The sequence below is a fragment of the Tachyglossus aculeatus genome, chromosome 20, assembly GCF_015852505.1.
Source record: "Tachyglossus aculeatus isolate mTacAcu1 chromosome 20, mTacAcu1.pri, whole genome shotgun sequence".
Classification (NCBI taxonomy): Eukaryota; Metazoa; Chordata; class Mammalia; order Monotremata; family Tachyglossidae; genus Tachyglossus; species Tachyglossus aculeatus.
Window position 1 is genome coordinate 19,123,100 of NC_052085.1, and position 19,744 is coordinate 19,142,843.

General features: G+C 46.0%; 1 protein-coding gene across 1 annotated transcript in view; it reads left to right on the forward strand.

The window, feature by feature from the left end:
• Window positions 1-19,744, forward strand: part of ARHGAP20 (Rho GTPase activating protein 20) — a 101,549-nt gene that overhangs the window by 40,205 nt on the left and 41,600 nt on the right. The window contains exons 8-9 of the mRNA XM_038761667.1: window positions 9,766-9,832; window positions 18,053-18,244. Of these exons, the coding sequence (XP_038617595.1) occupies window positions 9,766-9,832; window positions 18,053-18,244 (259 nt within the window). The remainder of the gene's footprint in view (window positions 1-9,765; window positions 9,833-18,052; window positions 18,245-19,744) is intronic.

A 19,744-nucleotide genomic window follows, 5' to 3' on the forward strand; every position in this document is an offset into this window, starting at 1 on the left:
CTAATAAAACAGGGATGGCATTTATTAAGTACTTATTATTTGCTAAGCAAGACAGAAGTTTTGCAGATTGGGGCACAGTTCCTGGCCTACTTGGGGTTCACAATCCGTCCCATCCTAAATTAACAGATGAGGAAACTGAGGCCCAGAGTGGTTAAGTGACTTGCCCAAGGTCACCTAGCAATCAATCAATCAATCGTATTTATTGAGCGCTCACTGTGTGCACAGCACTGTACTAAGCGCTTGGGAAGTACAAGTTGGCAACATCTAGAGACAGTCCCTACCCACCAGTGGGCTCACAGTCTAAAAGGGGGAGACAGAGAACAAAACCAAACATACTAACCAAATAAAATAAGTAGAATAGATATGTACAAGTAAAATAAATAAATAAATTCTATTTATTCTAATAATAAAACAGTGATGGCATTAATTACGTACTTATTATTTGCTAAGCAAGACAGAAGTTTTGCAGATTGGGGCACAGTTCCTGGCCTACTTGGGGTTCACAATCTGTCCCATCCTAAATTAACAGATGAGGAAACTGAGGCCCAGAGAGGTTAAATGACTTGCCCAAGGTCACCTAGCAATCAATCAATCAATCAATCAAGCAATCGTATTTATTGAGCGCTTACTGTGTGCAGAGCACTGTACTAGGCGCTTGGGAAGTACAAGTTGGCAACATACAGAGACAGTCCCTACCCAACAGTGGGCTCACAGTCTAGAAGGGGGAGACAGAGAACAAAACCAAACATACTAACAAAATAAAATAAGTAGAATAGATATGTACGAGTAAAATAAATAAATAAATTCTATTTATTCTAATAATAAAACAGTGATGGCATTTATTACGTACTTATTATTTGCTAAGCAAGACAGAAGTTTTGCAGATTGGGGCACAGTTCCTGGCCTACTTGGGGTTCCCAATCCGTCCCATCCTAAATTAACAGATGAGGAAACTGAGGCCCAGAGTGGTTAAATGACTTGCCCAAGGTCACCTAGCAATCAATCAATCAATCAATCAAGCAATCGTATTTATTGAGCACTTACTGTGTGCAGAGCACTGTACTAGGCGCTTGGGAAGTACAAGTTGGCAACATACAGAGACAGTCCCTACCCACCAGTGGGCTCACAGTCTAAAAGGGGGAGACAGAGAACAAAACCAAACATACTAACCAAATAAAAATAAAATAAGTAGAATAGATATGTACAAGTAAAATAAATAAATAAATTCTATTTATTCTAATAAAACAGGGATGGCATTTATTAAGTACTTATTATTTGCTAAGCAAGACAGAAGTTTTGCAGATTGGGGCACAGTTCCTGGCCTACTTGGGGTTCACAATCCGTCCCATCCTAAATTAACAGATGAGGAAACTGAGGCCCAGAGTGGTTAAGTGACTTGCCCAAGGTCACCTAGCAATCAATCAATCAATCAAGCAATTGTATTTACTGAGCACTTACTGTGTGCAGAGCACTGTACTAAGCGCTTGGGAAGTACAAGTTGGCAACATATAGAGACAGTCCCTACCCAGCAGTGGGCTCACAGTCTAAAAGGGGGAGACAGAGAACAAAACCAAACATACTAAGCAAATAAAATAGGTAGAATAGATATGTACAAGTAAAATAAATAAATTCTATTTATTCTAATAATAAAACAGTGATGGCATTTATTAAGTACTGATTATTTGCTAAGCAAGACAGAAGTTTTGCAGATTGGGGCACAGTTCCTGGCCTACTTGGGGTTCCCAATCCGTCCCATCCTAAATTAACAGATGAGGAAACTGAGGCCCAGAGAGGTTAAGTGACTTGCCCAAGGTCACCTAGCAATCAATCAATCAAGCAATCATATTTATTGAGCGCTTACTGTGTGCAGAGCACTGTACTAGGCGCTTGGGAAGTACAAGTTGGTAACATATAGAGACAGTCCCTACCCAACAGTGGGCTCACAGTCTAAAAGGGGGAGACGGAGAACAAAACCAAACATACTAACCACATAAAATAAGTAGAATAGATATGTACAAGTAAAATAAATAAATAAATTCTATTTATTCTAATAATAAAACAGTGATGGCATTTATTACGTACTTATTATTTGCTAAGCAAGACAGAAGTTTTGCAGATTGGGGCACAGTTCCTGGCCTACTTGGGGTTCCCAATCCGTCCCATCCTAAATTAACAGATGAGGAAACTGAGGCCCAGAGAGGTTAAGTGACTTGCCCGAGGTCACCTAGCAGGCAACTTCTAGAACTGGAATCTGGTCCCATTCTCTTTCCACTAGGCCGTCCTGCCTTCCCGCCTAACTGAATGGCAACTCTGTTAGGAGAGGGTAATGATTCCCTCTTCCGAGTCCCTCTTCACTGGTGCTGAAGCAGAAATCAGGTGAAGTAAGAGAGTTGTGTGGGTCAGATGGAGCCCGTTCCTCTGATTTAAGATCTTTTCTGAGCAGATATGGACCAACATCTGCAAGTGATCAGGGTAATCAATACCAGAAAAACAGTGGGGCCCTGCCCCGACAAGGCCTTCTCCGGATCCTACCGCTCTGCAACTTACCGCTGCCTCCTCTTCCCGCTCCAATTCCTGTCAGACAATCCTCGAATATTTGGTGCCCGCTCTTTGCCATCACTTCCTCTCCTCCTGCTCTCTCCTTAATCATCATCATCATCATCAATCGTATTTATTGAGCGCTTACTATGTGCAGAGCACCGGACTAAGCGCTTGGGAAGTACAAATTGGCAACATAGAGAGACAGTCCCTACCCAACAGTGGGCTCACAGTCTAAAAATCCAATCCACTTAATCCACTTCAGTCGAGTCTCCACCCGCTTCACTGCACCGAGGAAGAGCGCGTAGCTAGTGATCTTTGCTGAGTATGGAGGGGTCTCCTCTGTCTTATTGGACTTGACTTCTGAATTCTTCTCAGCGCTTAGAACAGTGCTTTGTACATAGTAAGCGCTTAAAAAATGCCATCATTATTATTATTATTAATTACGTTCGCCACTGCTGACGTCTCCCTTTTCTCGGACGCCTCTCTGGCTGCGGTTTTGCTTCCTTTTCTTCATCGTATTCGTTCAGTGCTTAGTATATGCTAGGCACTTTTCTATTTCTATTTCTATTTTCTATTTTTCTAAAGTGCTAGGCACTTTATGCAAGATAATCAGGTTGAACGGAGCCCACGCTCCTCCCTGGGTTAACAGCTTTATCATCATCATCAATCGTATTTATTGAGTGCTTACTGTGTGCAGAGCACTGTACTAAGCGCTTGGGAAGTCCAAGTTGGCAACATATAGAGACAGTCCCTACCCACCAGTGGGCTCACAGGCTAAAAGGGGGAGACAGAGAACAAAACCAAACGTACTAACAAAATAGATCCCCATTTTAATCCCCATTTTACAGATGAGGTAACTGAGAAGGGAAGTGACTTACCCAGGGTCACACCGCAGACAGGTGGCGGAGCTGGGACTAGAACCCAGGTCCTCCGGCTGCCAGGCCCGTGCTCTTTCCACGAGGGAAGCAGCGTGGCTCAGTGGGAAGAGCCCGGCCTTTGGAGTCAGAGGCCATGGGTTCAAATCCCGGCTCCGCCGCTTGTCAGCTGGGTGACTTTGGGCAAGTCACTTCACTTCTCTGGGCCTCAGTTCCCTCATCTGGAAAATGGGGATGAAGACTGTGAGCCCCCCTGTGGGACAACCTGATCACCTTGTAATCTCCCCAGCGCTTAGAACAGTGCTTTGCACATAGTAAGCGCTTAATAAATGCCATCATTAGGCCACGCTCCATTTCACTAACCTCTCTGACTCTGCTTCTTAATAGTCTCATTCACTGGCTCCTTTTCCACCTCTCATCCTCCCTCTGTAGGTGTCCCCCATGGTTCTGTTTTGGGCCCCTCAAGGTCATGAGTTCTAATCCAGCCTCCACCACTTGTCTGCTCTGTGGTCTTGGGCAAGTCTTTTAACTCCTGTGGGCCTCAGTCACCTCATCTGTAAAATGGGGGTTGAGACTGTGAGCCCCACGTATGTCCCACTCTGAGAAGCAGCGTGGCTCAGTGGGAAGAGCCCGGCCTTTGGAGTCAGAGGTCAGGGGTTCAAATCCCGACTCCGCCACTTGTCAGCTCCGTGACTTTGGGCAAGTCACTTCACTTCTCTGGGCCTCAGTTCCCTCATCTGGAAAATGGGGATTAAGACTGTGAGCCCCCCCGTGGGACAACCTGATCACCTTGTAATCTCCCCAGCGCTTAGAACAGTGCTTTGCACATAGTAAGCGCTTAATAAATGCCATTATTGTTATTATGTCCAACGCAATTTGCTTGTATTCACTCCAACGCTTAGTACAGTACCTGGCACTTTGAAAGCACTTAATGAATAATGTAAATATTGTTATATTATACGCACACTTGAGGGAGTTCATCCAATATATCTGTCATTTATTTATATTTGTTTATATTAATGTCTGTCTCCTGCTCTAGACTATAAGCTCGTTGTGGGCAGGAAATGTGTCTGTTTATTGGTGTATTTTCCCCAGCGCTCAGTGCAGTGCTCTGCACACAGGAAGCACTCAATAAATACGATTGAATGAATGAATGATGGAATGAATCCACTCCCAGGGCCTCAGCTACTATCTCTTTACGTACGGCTCCTAAATCTACCTCTCCAGCCCCAACCTCTCATCTGCTTGATAATTTCACGCTGCTTCTGGCTTCCAGGACTTCAATAATAATAGTAATAATAATAATAATGGCATTTATTAAGCACTTACTGCTTCAATCATCTCATTGCTCAAAGGAGCTCCTCACCTTCCCTCCTAAACCCACCTTTTTATAATAGTAATAATAATAATAATGTTGATGGCATTTGTTAAGCGCTTACTATGTGCAAAGCACTGTTCTAAGTGCTGGGGGGGATACAAGGTGATCACACTTTTAGACTGTGAGCCCACTGTTGGGTAGGGACTGTCTCTATATGTTGCCAACTTGTACTTCCCAAGCGCTTAGTACAGTGCTCTGCACACAGTAAGCGCTCAATAAATACGATTGATTGATCGGGTTGTCCCTCGTGGGGCTCACAGCCTTAGTCCCCATTTTACAGATGAGGGAACTGAGGCCCAGAGAAGCGAAGTGACTTGCCCAAAGTCACCCAGCGGACAAGTGGCGGAGCCGGGATTAGACCCCGCGACCTCTGGCTCCCGAGCCCGGGCTCTTTCCACTGAACCACGCTCCCAAGCACTTAGTACAGTGCTCTGCGCAAAGTAAGCGCTCAATAAATACGATTGATGATGATGATGATGATTTGTTAAATGCTTATTATGACTAAGACTAGAAGACTAAGGCCATTGTAGGTAAGGAAATTGTAAGTCAGCTCTGTTGTATTATACTGTCCAAAGCGCTTAGTATGCTGCTCTGCACACAACCTGTTGCTGGGTAGGGACCGTCTCTATATGTCGCCAACTTGTCCTTCCCAAGCGCTTAGTACAGTGCTCTGCACGCAGTAAGCGCTCAATAAATACGATTGAATGAATGAATTAATTAATGCCACGGATGATTGGTGATGGTATTAATGATGTTGGGAGAGAGTGTACAGGTGGGAATCAGTCAGTTTCCGGCCCGTGGGAAGCTCAGGATCTAAAAATGCAAAGAGTTAGAGCCGGCCTGGCAACATATCCGACCCGCAAACGATATGGCGTGGGTGGTTGGATTCCCGGCGAAACCTTCAGTCGCACTCGTAATTATGGTATTTGTTAATTAGTACAGTGCTCTGCGCACAGTAAGCGCTCAATAAATACGATTGGTTGATTGATTAGTGTTTGAAACGTGGCAAGCACTGGACTAAGGACTGGAAGAGATCAGGTACCACAGTCTAGGAGGGAGAACGGGTATTGAATCTCCTATTTGCCGGGAGCTGAGGCACAGAGAGGTTAAGTGATAGGCCCAAGATCACACAGCAGGGAAGTGACAGCGCTGAGATTAGAACCCGCTTCCTCTCGCTCCCGGGCCCGTGCTCTTACACTGCTCCTCGAGTCAGAGCCCGCTGTTGGGTAGGGACTGTCTCTATATGTTGCCAACTTGTACTGCCCAAGCGCTTAGTACAGTGCTCTGCACACAGTAAGCGCTCAATAAATACGATTGAATGAATGAATGAATGAATGAAAGATATAAATTCGCCCTTGCCCTAAGTCACGTCAGCTTCGAAAATGAAGGGTGGTTGTAGCTATGTTATTATTATCAAGTGCCGTTGAGTTGTTTCGGATTTGTAGCGACTCTGTGGGTGTATTTTCTCCAGAACGTCCTGTCTCCTGCCATAATCCGCAACCTTTCTAACGGTTCTTCCGTTATTGCCGTTACGGTCTCCGTCCATCCATCCACCAGTCTGCCTCTTCCCGGGAATTTTGCTAGCATTAGTGTCTTCTCCAGAAAATTAGTCCTCTTGATTACGTGTCCACAATATGCTCGTCCAAGTCGAGTCATTTGACCTTCCAGAGACCACTTTGGCTTAATCTGCTGCAAAATCCATTTGTTTGTTTTTCGGGCAGTCCATGGTATTTGCAAAAGCCTTCTCCTACGCCACATTTCTAAAGAACTGATGTTCTTTCCATCCTGTTTTTTCACCGTCCAGCTTTCGGACCCATATATAGTCACTGGAAACCCCACAGAATTGGCAATTTGTATTTTTCTGGCAATTGTTTACATCAGCACGTTTCATGACTTTTCCCAGGCTCTTCGTAGCAGGTCTTCCTAACATTAATCTTCGGCATAGTTCTTGAATACTAGTTTATTATTGATTGTCGACCCCAGGAGAGAAAAATTGTCAACTATTTCAATCCACTACAAATGTGTTTCAGTTTCCAGTTGTCAGGATCTTTGTTTTCTTGGCATTCAAGTGTAGGCCCGTCTTTTTGCTCTGTTCTTTAATTTTTATTAATAAGCCCTGCAAATCTTCTCCCCTTCCTGCTAGTAGGGTAGGATCATCAGCATAACGAAGGTTGTTTATATTCCTTCCTCCAATCTTTGTTCCCTGTTCATCCAATCCAGTTTCTCTCATTATGTATTTGGTATAAAGGATGAACAGGTAAGGCGATAAGATAGGTAAGATCAATCAATCAATCATTCAATCGTATTTATTGAGCGCTTACTGTGTGCAGAGCACTGTACTAAGCGCTTGGGAAGTACAAGTTGGCAACATATAGAGACAGTCCCTACCCAACAGTGGGCTCACAAGGCAATAGGAAGCAGCGTGGCTCAGTGGAAAGAGCACGGGCTTGGGAGTCTGGGGTCATGGGTTCAAATCCCGGCTCTGCCACTTGTCAATCAATCAATCAATCAATCATATTTATTGAGCGTTTACTATGTGCAGAGCACTGTACTAAGCACTTGGGAAGTACAAATTGGCAACACATAGAGACAGTCCCTACCCAACAGTGGGCTCACAGTCTAAAAGGGGGAGACAGAGAACAGAACCAAACATACCAACAAAATAAAATAAATAGGATAGAAATGTACAAGTAAAATAAATAAATAAATAAATAAATAAATAGAGTAATAAATATGTACAACCATATATACATATATACAGGTGCTGTGGGGAAGGGAAGGAGGTAAGACGGGGGGATGGAGAGGGGGACGAGGGGGAGAGGAAAGAAGGGGCTCAGTCTGGGAAGGCCTCCTGGAGGAGGTGAGCTCTCAGCAGGGCCTTGAAGGGAGGAAGAGAGCTAGCTTGTCAGCTGTGTGACTTTGGGCAAGTCACTTAACTTCTCTGGGCCTCAGTTCCCTCATCTGGAAAATGGAGATGAAGACTGTGAGCCCCCCGTGGGACAACCTGATCACTCTGTAACCTCCCCAGCGCATAGAACAGTGCTTCACGCATAGTAAATGCTTAATAAATGCCATTATTGGTATTATTATAGGTAGGCTAGTTCCCCAAAACCCATCTTCCTTAAATACCACAATAATAGTCAAAAAATAATTTGGGGGGGACTGCCACTTCCCACGTAATGGGTGGATATAGTCCAAACCTATGTGTTTTGTCGGTATCTGGCTTTCCAATGGGGAAAATAGAGGTTGTGAATAGAGATTCTCCTCTCAAGATCGTACCTGGAGAGTTTGCAGTAGTCTACCATCATCATCATCAATCGTATTTATTGAGCGCTTACTATGTGCAGAGCACTGTACTAAGCGCTTGGGAAGTACAAATTGGCAACATAGAGAGACAGTCCCTACCCAACAGTGGGCTCACAGTCTAAAAGAGGGAGACAGAGAACAAAACCAAACATACTAACAAAATAAAATAAATAGAATCAATCAATCAATCAATCGTATTTATTGAGCGCTTACTATGTACAGAGCACTGTACTAAGCGCTTGGGAAGTACAAATTGGCAACATATAGAGACAGTCCCTACCCACCAGTGGGCTCACAGTCTAAAAGGGGGAGACAGAGAACAAAACCAAACATACTAACAAAATAAAATAAATAGGATAGATATGTACAAGTAAAATAAATAAATAAATAGAGTAATAAATATGTACAAACATATATACATATATACAGGTGCTGTGGGGATATGTAGATACGTACAAGTACCAGTCTCGGCTACGGGAGGGAGAGTCAAGCAGAGCCCTACCCATTCCATTCCTAGCTTGGGAAGTACAAGTCGACAACATATAGAGACGGTCCCTACCCGACAGTGGGCTCACAGGCTAGAAGCGGGAGACGGACAACAAAACAAGTAGATAGGCCCCGAGAAGTGAAGTGACTTGCCCAAAGTCACCTGGCTAATGATTGGCGGAGCCGGGATTTGAACCCATGACCTCTGACTCCAAAGCGCTTTGCATACAATGGATGTGGGGTCATTTGCTATTGACCATTGTCATTCAGGGCTTCCTTCTTGCTGTCACAAAAAGTCATTTTTTTATGGCATTTATTAAGAGCTATGTGCAAAGCCCTGTTCTAAGCGCCGGGAAGGATACAGGGTGATCAGGTTGTCCCACGGGGGGCTCACGGTCTTCATCCCCATTTTCCAGATGAGGGAACTGAGGCTCAGAGAATATAATAATAATGATAATAATGGCATTTATTAAGCGCTTACTATGTGCAAAGCACTGTTCTAAGCACTGGGGAGGATACATCATCAATCGTATTTATTGAGCACTTACTATGTGCAGAGCACTGTACTAAGCGCTTGGGAAGTACAGATTGGCAACATATAGAGACAGTCCCTACCCAACAGTGGGCTCAAGGGTGATCAGGTTGTCCCACGGGGGTTCACAGTTTTAGTCCCCATTTTCCAGATGAGGTAACTGAGGCCCAGAGAAGTGAAGTGACTTGCCCAAAGTCACACAGCTGACAAGTGGCGGAGCCGGGATTGGACAGTGTCTAGTAAGTGGAAAGCAATCTGCTACAAGTCAAAACTCACCTGTGCTGGGCAGCAGCAGCTCGGAAAAGAGTCAAGGGTGGAAACTCAAGTGTGCGGCGCGGGAGGAGGAGATGATAAACCACTTCTATATTTTTACCAAGGGCGTTGGTTTACATGGAGTCCCTGTGGGGCGGAGACGGCTCGACAACGTACGACAAGAGTAGAGATCCCTTTCTTCAAAATTGCAGGCCTGTGCGTGCTTTGAGCGTCTCTCCTCATCCACAGTGATGCCATTCGCCCCAACGCCGTTTTTAAACTCCCTAAACGAGTTTATAAACTCCAAAGGCCACATCCCCCCAGAGTGCCCTCTAATCTTTAAGATACAAAATATGACGGCTGCATTGTAACTCCCGATTCATTTGCTTTCACAGGGCTCTGAGAGAGACTACCAACTGTGGGTCAGTTCTGCAAAAGAAGAAGCTCCCTATCCCCTCATCGGTAAGTGGCTTTAAAAAATTGAAAGGTGAATTATTATTGAAATTGAAACCTCTAGTGCAGGCGTGCGTAATGGGCATCCCGTGTTTTACGTCTTCTTGTGTTCGGCTTTTTTCAGCTTGCTGGTCTTTCAATGCTATTTATTGAGCGCTTACATAAGCTAGTGGAAAGAGCACAGGCCTGGGGGCCAGAGGCCCCGAGTTCTAATGCTGCCTCTGCCACTTGCTTGCTGTGTTACCTTGTTCAAGTCATTCGACTGCTCTGTGCTTCAGTTCCCCCATGGGTAAAATGGGGATTAAATGCCTATTCCCCAGCCCGCTTAAACCGTGAGCCTCGTGTCGGATGGCGTGGTGTTGTCGACAGATCACGCAGCAGAGAAGCAGCGTGGCTCAGTGGAAAGAGCCCGGGCTTTGGAGTCAGACGTCATGGGTTCGAATTCCGGCTCCGCCACAAGTCTGCTGTGTGACCTTGGGCAAGTCACTTAACTTCTCTGAGCCTCAGTTCCCTGAGCCTGGGGACTGAGCCTGGGAGCCCCATATGGGACGGGGACTGTGTTCAACGTGATTTCCTTGAATCCATCCCAGCGCTTAGTACGGTGCCTGGCACATAGGAAGTGCGTAACAAATACCGTAATTATTATAATTATGACTTGCCTCGTCCTATCTCGCGGAGATATGGTGAGGATAAAATTAAAGGCAGAGTATTGAGGAAACAAATGCTTTAGAGACGGAAGATGTTATTGCCTTGCTAAAGTGGTTTTTGATCATAGTATTTTTTTATGGCATTTATTGAGCGCTTGCTATGTGCAAAGCACTGTCTCCCCCTTTTAGACTGTGAGCCCACTGTTGGGTAGGGACTGTCTCTATGTGTTGCCAGCTTGTACTTCCCAAGCGCTTAGTACAGTGCTCTGCACACAGTAAGCACTCAATAAATACGATTGATTGTTCTAAGTTTTCTTCTTTCCCACTTCGTATAACCCTAACGCAATACTGATTTTTGTCTTTGAGACCCTTTTGTGTTCCCATTTTGCTCAAAGTCAGTTCTGTTAGGGGCACAATATTTGGGTAAATTGGCCAGTGTCACCTTTGATGATTGACTGGCTATTTCTTTCCCGGGAGAGCAGGCTCCCGCCGCCCATGTGGGAAGAACGGTTGGAAGAGGGATTCTAGCCGGTTTGATTCATCCGGAAAAACAGAATCCCTGCGTGCAAAGTAAACTTGTGACGTGAAGAAGCATTCCCGCTTGCTTCTCCCGAAGCTGAGCCGGTGAAAGCAGTGAGAAGCCGCGTGGCTCAGTGGAAAGAGCCCGGGCTTTGGAGTCAAGGGTCGTGGGTTCAAATCCCGACTCCGCCAATTGTCGGCTTTGGGCAAGTCACTTCACTTCTCTGGGCCTCAGGTCCCTCATCTGTAAAACGGGGATTAAGACCGTGGGCCCCCCGTGGGACAGCCTGATTGCCTTGTAACCTCCCCGGCGCTTAGAACAGTTCTTTGCATATAGTAAGCGCTTAATAAATGCCATTATTATTATTATTATTTTGTCCTGACCCACCACTCTCCCCCAGCTGGCTTGTGGGACTTGAGAGAGGATCCCAACCGGAGAAGCCCTGCCTTGAGTTTATTTGGATGGGAGCGTAGGGGTGTTTTTTAGCTGGATTCCTTTTGTCCTGGGCAGTGAAAGTGAACTAGGAAAACCCACGGCCTGCCCGATTCCTAATTTCTCCAAGATTTATAAAAACAAATGTAACACATCTGGAAACCTTCACTCTCCCTTCATTCACTCGCTCTCTCCCTACTTTCCTCCCTCCCTCATCTGTTTCTCGCTAGGTAAATCTTCAGGATCCGCCCTCTTCCTCGCCTGTTGCACCAAATCTCTGCTTTCTAGACCATTAGGGTCTCCGGCTCCCACGGGAGGGGAGAGTCGGAGGTTCCTAACGTCTCCGAAGGCGGAGACCCGCGGCTCAGTGGAAAGAGCACGGGCTTGGGAGTCAGAGGTCATGGGTTCGAATCCCGGCTGTGTGACTTGGGGCGAGTTACTTCACTTCTCTGGGCCTCAGTTCCCTCATCTGGAAAATAGAGACGGAGACTGTGAGCCCCACGTGGGACAACCTGATCACCTTGTATCGTCCCCAGTGCTTAGAACAGGGCTTGGCACATAGTAAGCACTTAATAAATGCCATTATTATTATTATTATTATCCACCGGGATTGGCTGGGAGCTGGTGGTCCACCTCGCCTACTGGTTCAGACTGGTCAGAGCCGAGGGGCCCCTAATTCTCTGACTTTTCTACCTCCAACCCCCCTCCCCAGTCTCTCCCTGAGCCTGAGGAGACTCACTGATGGTCACAGTGACCCTTAGTATTAGTCTCCAGCGGTCAGCGTTCAGCAGGTTCTTCGCGAAACATGGAGCCAAAACGGATTTGTTAGCTCATTAAACGCACCCAGTGTAACGGGCGTTGAAGAACAGAGCCGTGCTTGACCTCAGTGAGAAGCAGCGTGGCTCAGTGGAAAGAGCCCGGGCTTTGGAGTCAGAGGTCATGGGTTCAAATCCCGGCTCCGCCACTTGTCAGCTGGGTGACGTTGGGCAAGTCGCTTCACTTCTCTGGGCCTCAGTTCCCTCAGCTGTCAAATGAGGATGAAGACTGTGAGCCCCCCGTGGGACACCTTGATCACCTGGTAACCTCCCCAGCGCTTAGAACAGTGCTTTGCACATAGTAAGCGCTTAATAAATGCCATTATTATTATTATTATTATCATTATTATTATTATTATTATCCACCGGGATTGGCTGGTGGATACTGGTCAGAGCCACTTAATAAATGCCATAATTATTATTATCATTGTTATCATTATTATTATTATTATTATCATTAATATTATTATTATTATTATCCTACTATTTAAGCACTAAATCATGAACTTATCAATTTCTTCTCCTTTCTCCAATCTGTAAATTATTTCAGTATCTCTCTCTCTTACTAGACTGTAAGCTCCATGAAGACAGGGGTCACTTCTGCTAACTGTCTACTGCTGAAACTGTGCCATTCTTCTTTTTCTTCTTCTTCTTCTTCATCATCATCATCATCATCATCATCATATTATTATTATTATTATTATTATTATCATTATTAGTGGATAGAGTTCGGGCCTGGGAATCAGAAGGATCTGGGCTCTAATTCCAGCTCCAGGCAAGTCAATTCTACTTCTCTGGGCCTCGGTTCCCTCATCTGTAAAATGGGGGTGAAGACTATGAGCCCCAAGCGGAGCGGGGTTCATTCATTCAATCGTATTTATTGAGCACTTACTGTGTGCAGAGCACTGTACTAAGCGCTTGGAAAGTCCAAGTTGGCAACATATAGAGATGGTCCCTACCCCACAGTGGGGTCACAATCTAGACTTTGTCCAACCTAATTAGCTCGTGTCTACCCCAGCACTTAGTACAGTGCCTGGCACATAGTAAGCACTTAAATGCCATTAAAAAAAAGCCACTTCCAACTGTGAGATTGGGTGGTGGGAAATTATAACTGATTCTGCTTCTTTAGAAACACGACCCGTTCCCTTCATCGTGATGGAATTTGTGTGTGTTCAGTTTCATTTCTCAAAATGGATCCAGGTTCTTTGAGGCCTTGTTGTTAGGATCCATGAGTCGGCCAGTGGGATGGCTCACTCGTGCATCCCAGGAGAGGCCAGATTTTTTTTTATGGCATTTATTAAGCGCTTACTCACTGCCCTAAGCACTGGGGAGGTTACAAGGTGATCAGGTTGTCCCCCGGGGGGCTCACAGTCTTCACCCCCATTTTACAGATGAGGGAACTGAGGCCCAGAGAAGTGAAGTGACTCGCCCAAAGTCCCACAGCTAATTGGCAGAGCCGGGATTTGAACCCATGACACCACAGCCCGCGATTAGCTTCCTCCCCCAGGCCAGGCCAGGCCAAGTACTAAAACGCCGGACCAGAAGCAGGACTTTTGAACACAGCACTCAGTAAATAGCACTGATTTATTGACTCATTGATTACTTGGAGGGAAGAATGGAACATCCAAGGGAAGGCTTCCCTAGAGGCAGGTAGAAATGAAGTTGGGCTGCCTCTCCTTCAGGACTCTGAACTGAAAGAGATCCAGATTTCCCCTAGGATAGTCCAACCTTGAATAATAATAATAATAATGGCATTTATTAAGCGCTTACTATGTTATTACTCTATTTATTTATTTATTTTACTTGTACATATCTATCCTATTTATTTTATTTTGTTAGTATGTTTGGTTTTGTTCTCTGTCTCCCCCTTTTAGACTGTGAGCCCACTGTTGGGTAGGGACTGTCTCTATACGTTGCCAATTTGTACTTCCCAAGCGCTTAGTACAGTGCTCTGCACATAGTAAGCGCTCAATAAATACGATTGATGATGATGATGATGATGATGATGATGCAAAGCACTGTTCTAAGCGCTGGGGAGGATACGAGGCGATCAGGTTGTCCCACGAGGGGCTCACAGTTTTAATCCCCATTTTACAGATGAGGGACCTGAGGCCCAGAGAATCAATCAATCGTATTTATTGAGTGCTTACTGTGCGCAAAGCACTGTACTAAGCGCAGAGAAGTGAAGTGACTTGCCCAAAGTCACACAGCTAACAATTAGCGGAGTCGGGATTTGAACCTCTGACCTCTGGCTCCAAAGCCCGGGCTCTTTTTTTTTTTTTTAATGGCATTTCTTAAGCGCTTACTATGTGCAAAGCACTGTTCTAAACTTTCCACGGAGCCACACTGCTTCTCACTGCTTTTACGGGCGCAGCTTCAGGAGAAGCAAGCGGGAATGCTGCTTCACGTCAGAGTTTACTTTGCACTCAGAGATTTTGTTTTTCCCGATGACAGCGAGCGGGAATGCTTCTTCACGTCAGGGTTTACCTTGCACTCAGAGATTTTGTTTTTCCCGATGAATCCAAACCTACTAGAATCCCTCTTCCAACCATTCTTCCCACACGGATGGCAGGAGCCTGCTCTCCTGAGCAAGAAATAGCCAGCCAGTCAGTAAAAGTGACACTGGCCAATTTAAGTATTGTGCCCCGAACAGAATGGACTTTCGAGCAAAATGGGAACAGAAAAGGGTCTCAAAGACAAAAATCAGTTTTGCGTTAGGGTTCTACCGAGTGGGAAAGAAGAAAACTATGCGCAAAAGCCACTTTGGCATTTGTAAAGCATTTTTTTCCTAAGTAGTCTGACTTTAATTTTATCCTCACCACATCTCTGTGAGATAGGAAGAGGCAAGTCATAATAATAATAATAATGGTATTTGTTAAGCATTTCCTATGTGCTTAACACTATCCACCGAGCTACGCTGCTTGAACTGTCCTGAGGCTGATGGAGAAAAACAGAGAAATAGCCAGCTTGGTGGAAAGAGCCTGGGCATCGGAGACTCCTCTAATCCCAGCCACTTGCCTGCTGGGTGACCTTGGAAAAGTCGCTTAAATTCTCGGTGCCTCGGTTCCCTCATCTTAATCCCCATTTTACAGCTGAGGGAACTGAGGCCCAGAGAAGTGAAGTGACTTGCCCCGAGTCACACAGCTGACAACTGGCGAAGCAGGGATTTGAACCCATGACCTCTGACTCCAGAGCCCGGGCTCTTTCATATTCCCCTCCAGCTGTAATTTAGTCATTTAGATTGATAGCTGTAATTTATTTCTATTCATTTCATTCATTCCATTTTTTATTGAGGACTCACTGTGTGCAGGGCACTGTACTAAGCTCTTGGGAGAGTACGGTGCAACGATAAACGGACGCCTTCACGTTCTCTGCTCACAACGAGCTTACAGTCTAGAGCCGGGGAGACATCATCATCATCAATCGTATTTATTGAGCGCTTACTATGTGCAGAACACTGTACTAAGCGCTTGGGAAGTACAAATTGGCAACATATAGAGACAGTCCCTACCCAACAGTGGGCTCACAGTCTAAAAGGGGGAGACAGAGAACAAAACCAAACATACTAACAAAATAAAATAAATCGACAGATGTTAATAGAAATAAATAAATTACAGATGTGCACGTAACTGCCGTGGGGCTGAGAGGGCGGATGAACAACAGGAGCCCGTCGGGGAAGGGAGTGGGAAGAGTAATCAGGGAAGGCTTCTTGGAGGAGCCTTTAATAAGGCTTGGAAGGTGGGGAGAGTCGTTGTCTGTCGGATTGGAGGAGGGAGGGCATTCCCGGCCGGAGGCGGGACGTGGGCGAGGGGTCGGCAGTGAGATAGATCATCATCATCAATCGTATTTATTGAGCGCTTACTATGTGCAGAGCACTGTACTAAGCGCTTGGGAAGTACTAATTGGCAACATATAGAGACAGTCCCTACCCAACAGTGGGCTCACAGTCTAGAAGGGGGAGATAGATGAAATCAAGTCACGGTGAGAGGGTCAGCATTAGAGGAGCGAAGTATGGCCTGGAGTGGGGAGAGACAGGAGACTGGGAAGCCAACAGAGAAGCTGATGCAGTAATCCAGGGCAGATAATAATAATAATAATAATAATGGCATTTATTAAGCGCTTACTATGTGCAAAGCACTGTTCTGAGCACTGATAGGATGGATTAATATCCGTCTCCTCTAGGCCGTAAACTCGCCGCGGGCAGAGAATGTGTCGGTTTAGTGTTATATTGTACCTCCCAACTTAGCATGGTGTTCTGCAAACAGAAAGCGCTCAATACATACGATCGACTGGTTAATCGTTTCAGAGCCGTATGCCAGGGCATCCCTGGTGTAAGTACGACAAGCAATCAATCACTTGTCTAACCAAATGGCCTTAAACGATCCGAGGAGCAAATTCCGGTGCTCATTTGAAGTCATAATCGATCAATCAATCGTATTTATTGAGCGCTTACTGTGTGCAGAGCACGGTACTAAGCGCTTGGGAAGTACAAGTTGGCAACATATAGAGACAGTCCCTACCCAACAGTGGGCTCACAGTCTAAAAGGGAAAGGGAAAACCAAGAGGTTTCATTCCACCTTCCATGGAGGGCCCATCTCCACTCCCCTATTTGGCTCCTTCCACACATAATAATACTAACGATGGCATTTATTTTATTTTGTTAGTATGTTTGGTTTTGTTCTCTGTCTCCCCCTTTTAGACTGTGAGCCCCCTGTTGGGTAGGGACTGTCTCTATATGTTGCCAATTTGTACTTCCCAAGCGCTTAGTGCAGTGCTCTGCACATAGTAGGCGCTCAATAAATACGATTGATGGTGATGATTTATTAAACGCTTACTGTGTGCAAGGCACTGTTCTAAACACTGGGGAGGTTACAAGGTGATCAGGTTGCCCCACGGGGGGGGGGTCCCAGTCTTAATCCCCATTTTCCAGATGAGGTAACTGAGGCCCAGAGAAGTGAAGTGACTCGCCCCAAGTCACCCGGCTGGCAAGTGGCAGGGCCGGGATTTGAACCCATGACCTCCTCACCGTACCTCGTTCTCGCCTGTCCCGCCGTCGACCCCCGGCCCACGTCATCCCCCGGGCCTGGAACGCCCTCCCTCCCAACATCCGCCAAGCTCGCTCTCTTCCTCCCTTCAAGGCCCTGCTGAGAGCTCACCTCCTCCAGGAGGCCTTCCCAGACTGAGCCCCTTCCTTCCTCTCCCCCTCGTCCCCCTCTCCATCCCCCGCATCTTACCTCCTTCCCTTCCCCACAGCACCTGTATATATGTTTGTACATATTTATTACTCTATTTATTTTACTTGTACATATCTATCCTATTTATTTTATTTTGTTAGTATGTTTGGTTTTGTTCTCTGTCTCCCCCTTTTAGACTGTGAGCCCACTGTTGGGTAGGGACTGTCTCTAGATGTTGCCAATTTGTGCTTCCCAAGCCAGTGCTCTGCACATAGTAAGCGCTCAATAAATACGATTGATGATGATGATTTATTAAACGCTTACTGTGTGCAAGGCACTGTTCTAAACACTGGGGAGGTTACAAGGTGATCAGGTTGCCCCACGGGGGGGGTCCCAGTCTTAATCCCCATTTTCCAGATGAGGTAACTGAGGCCCAGAGAAGTGAAGTGACTCACCCAAAGTCACCCGGCTGGCAAGTGGCAGGGCCGGGATTTGAACCCATGACCTCAGACTCCAAAGCCCGGGCCCCTCCCACTGAGCCACGCTGCTTCTCAATGCCACTTCATAAGACCCACGCTCAGGGCGGAGGGGAAACCGGATGACCTGTCACTCATGATTCTTTTGCTGTTCCTCTCCCCCAGGGCACGAATCTCCCTACGGGATCAAAATGAGCCACGTTCGAGATGCCGTGCTCCTGATCCAGGGATCGAAGGGCTCCGCCTCGTCCTTGGACTTCCAGGAGGAGTCTCTCCTCGCGGAGCAGCTGTCCCGGGATCTGCGGTGCCAGTTTACCCTGAAGCCCAGCCGCCCGGCTCTGAGCCAACCCTTGACCGGTCAGTCCCAGGCCTCTCAGAGGCTTTATTCGATACCAAACTGTCTCACCTGAAAAGGGCTACCATGAAGAGCCGCCGTTCGGGAAGGAGCGGAGCAACAGTCAAAAGTCTAGTCAGTTCCCCGTGGAGCGGAGATTTTCCTACCACGCCGGCTCTATTTACATTTTCCAAGCAACAGCAGGCTTTTAGGACAGGATCTGAGGCAGCAACGTGACTGCAATCCCGCCAGAAAACAGCAATAGTCATTTCAATTATCCCGAGCATCTTTTTCCTCTTAAACCTGGCTGGCCTTTTAGACTGTGGGTAGGGACTGTCTCTATATGTTGCCAATTTGTACTTCCCAAGCGCTTAGTACAGTGCCCTGCACATAGTAAGCGCTCAATAAATACGATTGATGATGATGACCACAAAAATCATGGCCCTGAGACAGTGGTTTCTCCCCAAAGGAGTCTCTTGTCCTGCTCCTCGCTAAGTGTCGGGGCTGAGAACAGAAGCAAAGGGCTGTCAGAGGACCGAGGCATGCTGTCAGTATTTATTGAGTGCTTACTGTGTGCAGAGCACTGAACTAAGTGCTTGGGAGAGCATAGTATGACAATATAATAGACGCATTCCCTTCCTGTCAGTTCCTGCGGTTGCCAGACAGGAGAAAATTGAGGTACAAAAGAGAAATTCTAAGATAGTACAAATCAGGGACTCCAACTGCTGCTTCTTGGTCAGTCAATCAATCAGTCAATCATTCAATCGTATTTATTGAGCACTTACTGTGTGCAGAGCACTGGACTAAGTGCTTGGGAGAGCACAGTATGACAATATAATAGACGCATTCCCTTCCTGTCAGTTCCTGCGGTTGCCAGACAGGAGAAAACTGAGGTACAAAAGAGAAATTCTAAGATAGTACAAATCAGGGACTCCAACTGCTGCTTCTTGGTCAATCAATCAATCAATCAATCAATCATTCAGTCGTATTTATTGAGCACTTACTGTGTGCAGAGCACTGAACTAAGTGCTTGGGAGAGTATAGTATGACAATATAATAGACACATTCCCTTCCTGTCAGTTCCTGCGGTTGCCAGACAGGAGAAAACTGAGGTACAAAAGAGAAATTCTAAGATAGTACAAATCAGGGACTCCAACTGCTGCTTCTTGGTCAGTCAATCAATCAGTCAATCATTCAATCGTATTTATTGAGCACTTACTGTGTGCAGAGCACTGGACTAAGTGCTTGGGAGAGTATAGTATGGCAATATAATAGACGCATTCCCTTCCTGTCAGTTCCTGCGGTTGCCAGACAGGAGAAAACTGAGGTACAAAAGAGAAATTCTAAGATAGTACAAATCAGGGACTCCAACTGCTGCTTCTTGGTCAGTCAATCAATCAGTCAATCATTCAATCGTATTTATTGAGCACTTACTGTGTGCGGAGCACTGTACTAAGCGCTTGGGAAGTACAAGTCGGCAACACATAGAGACAGTCCAAAAGAGAAATTCTAAGATAGTACAA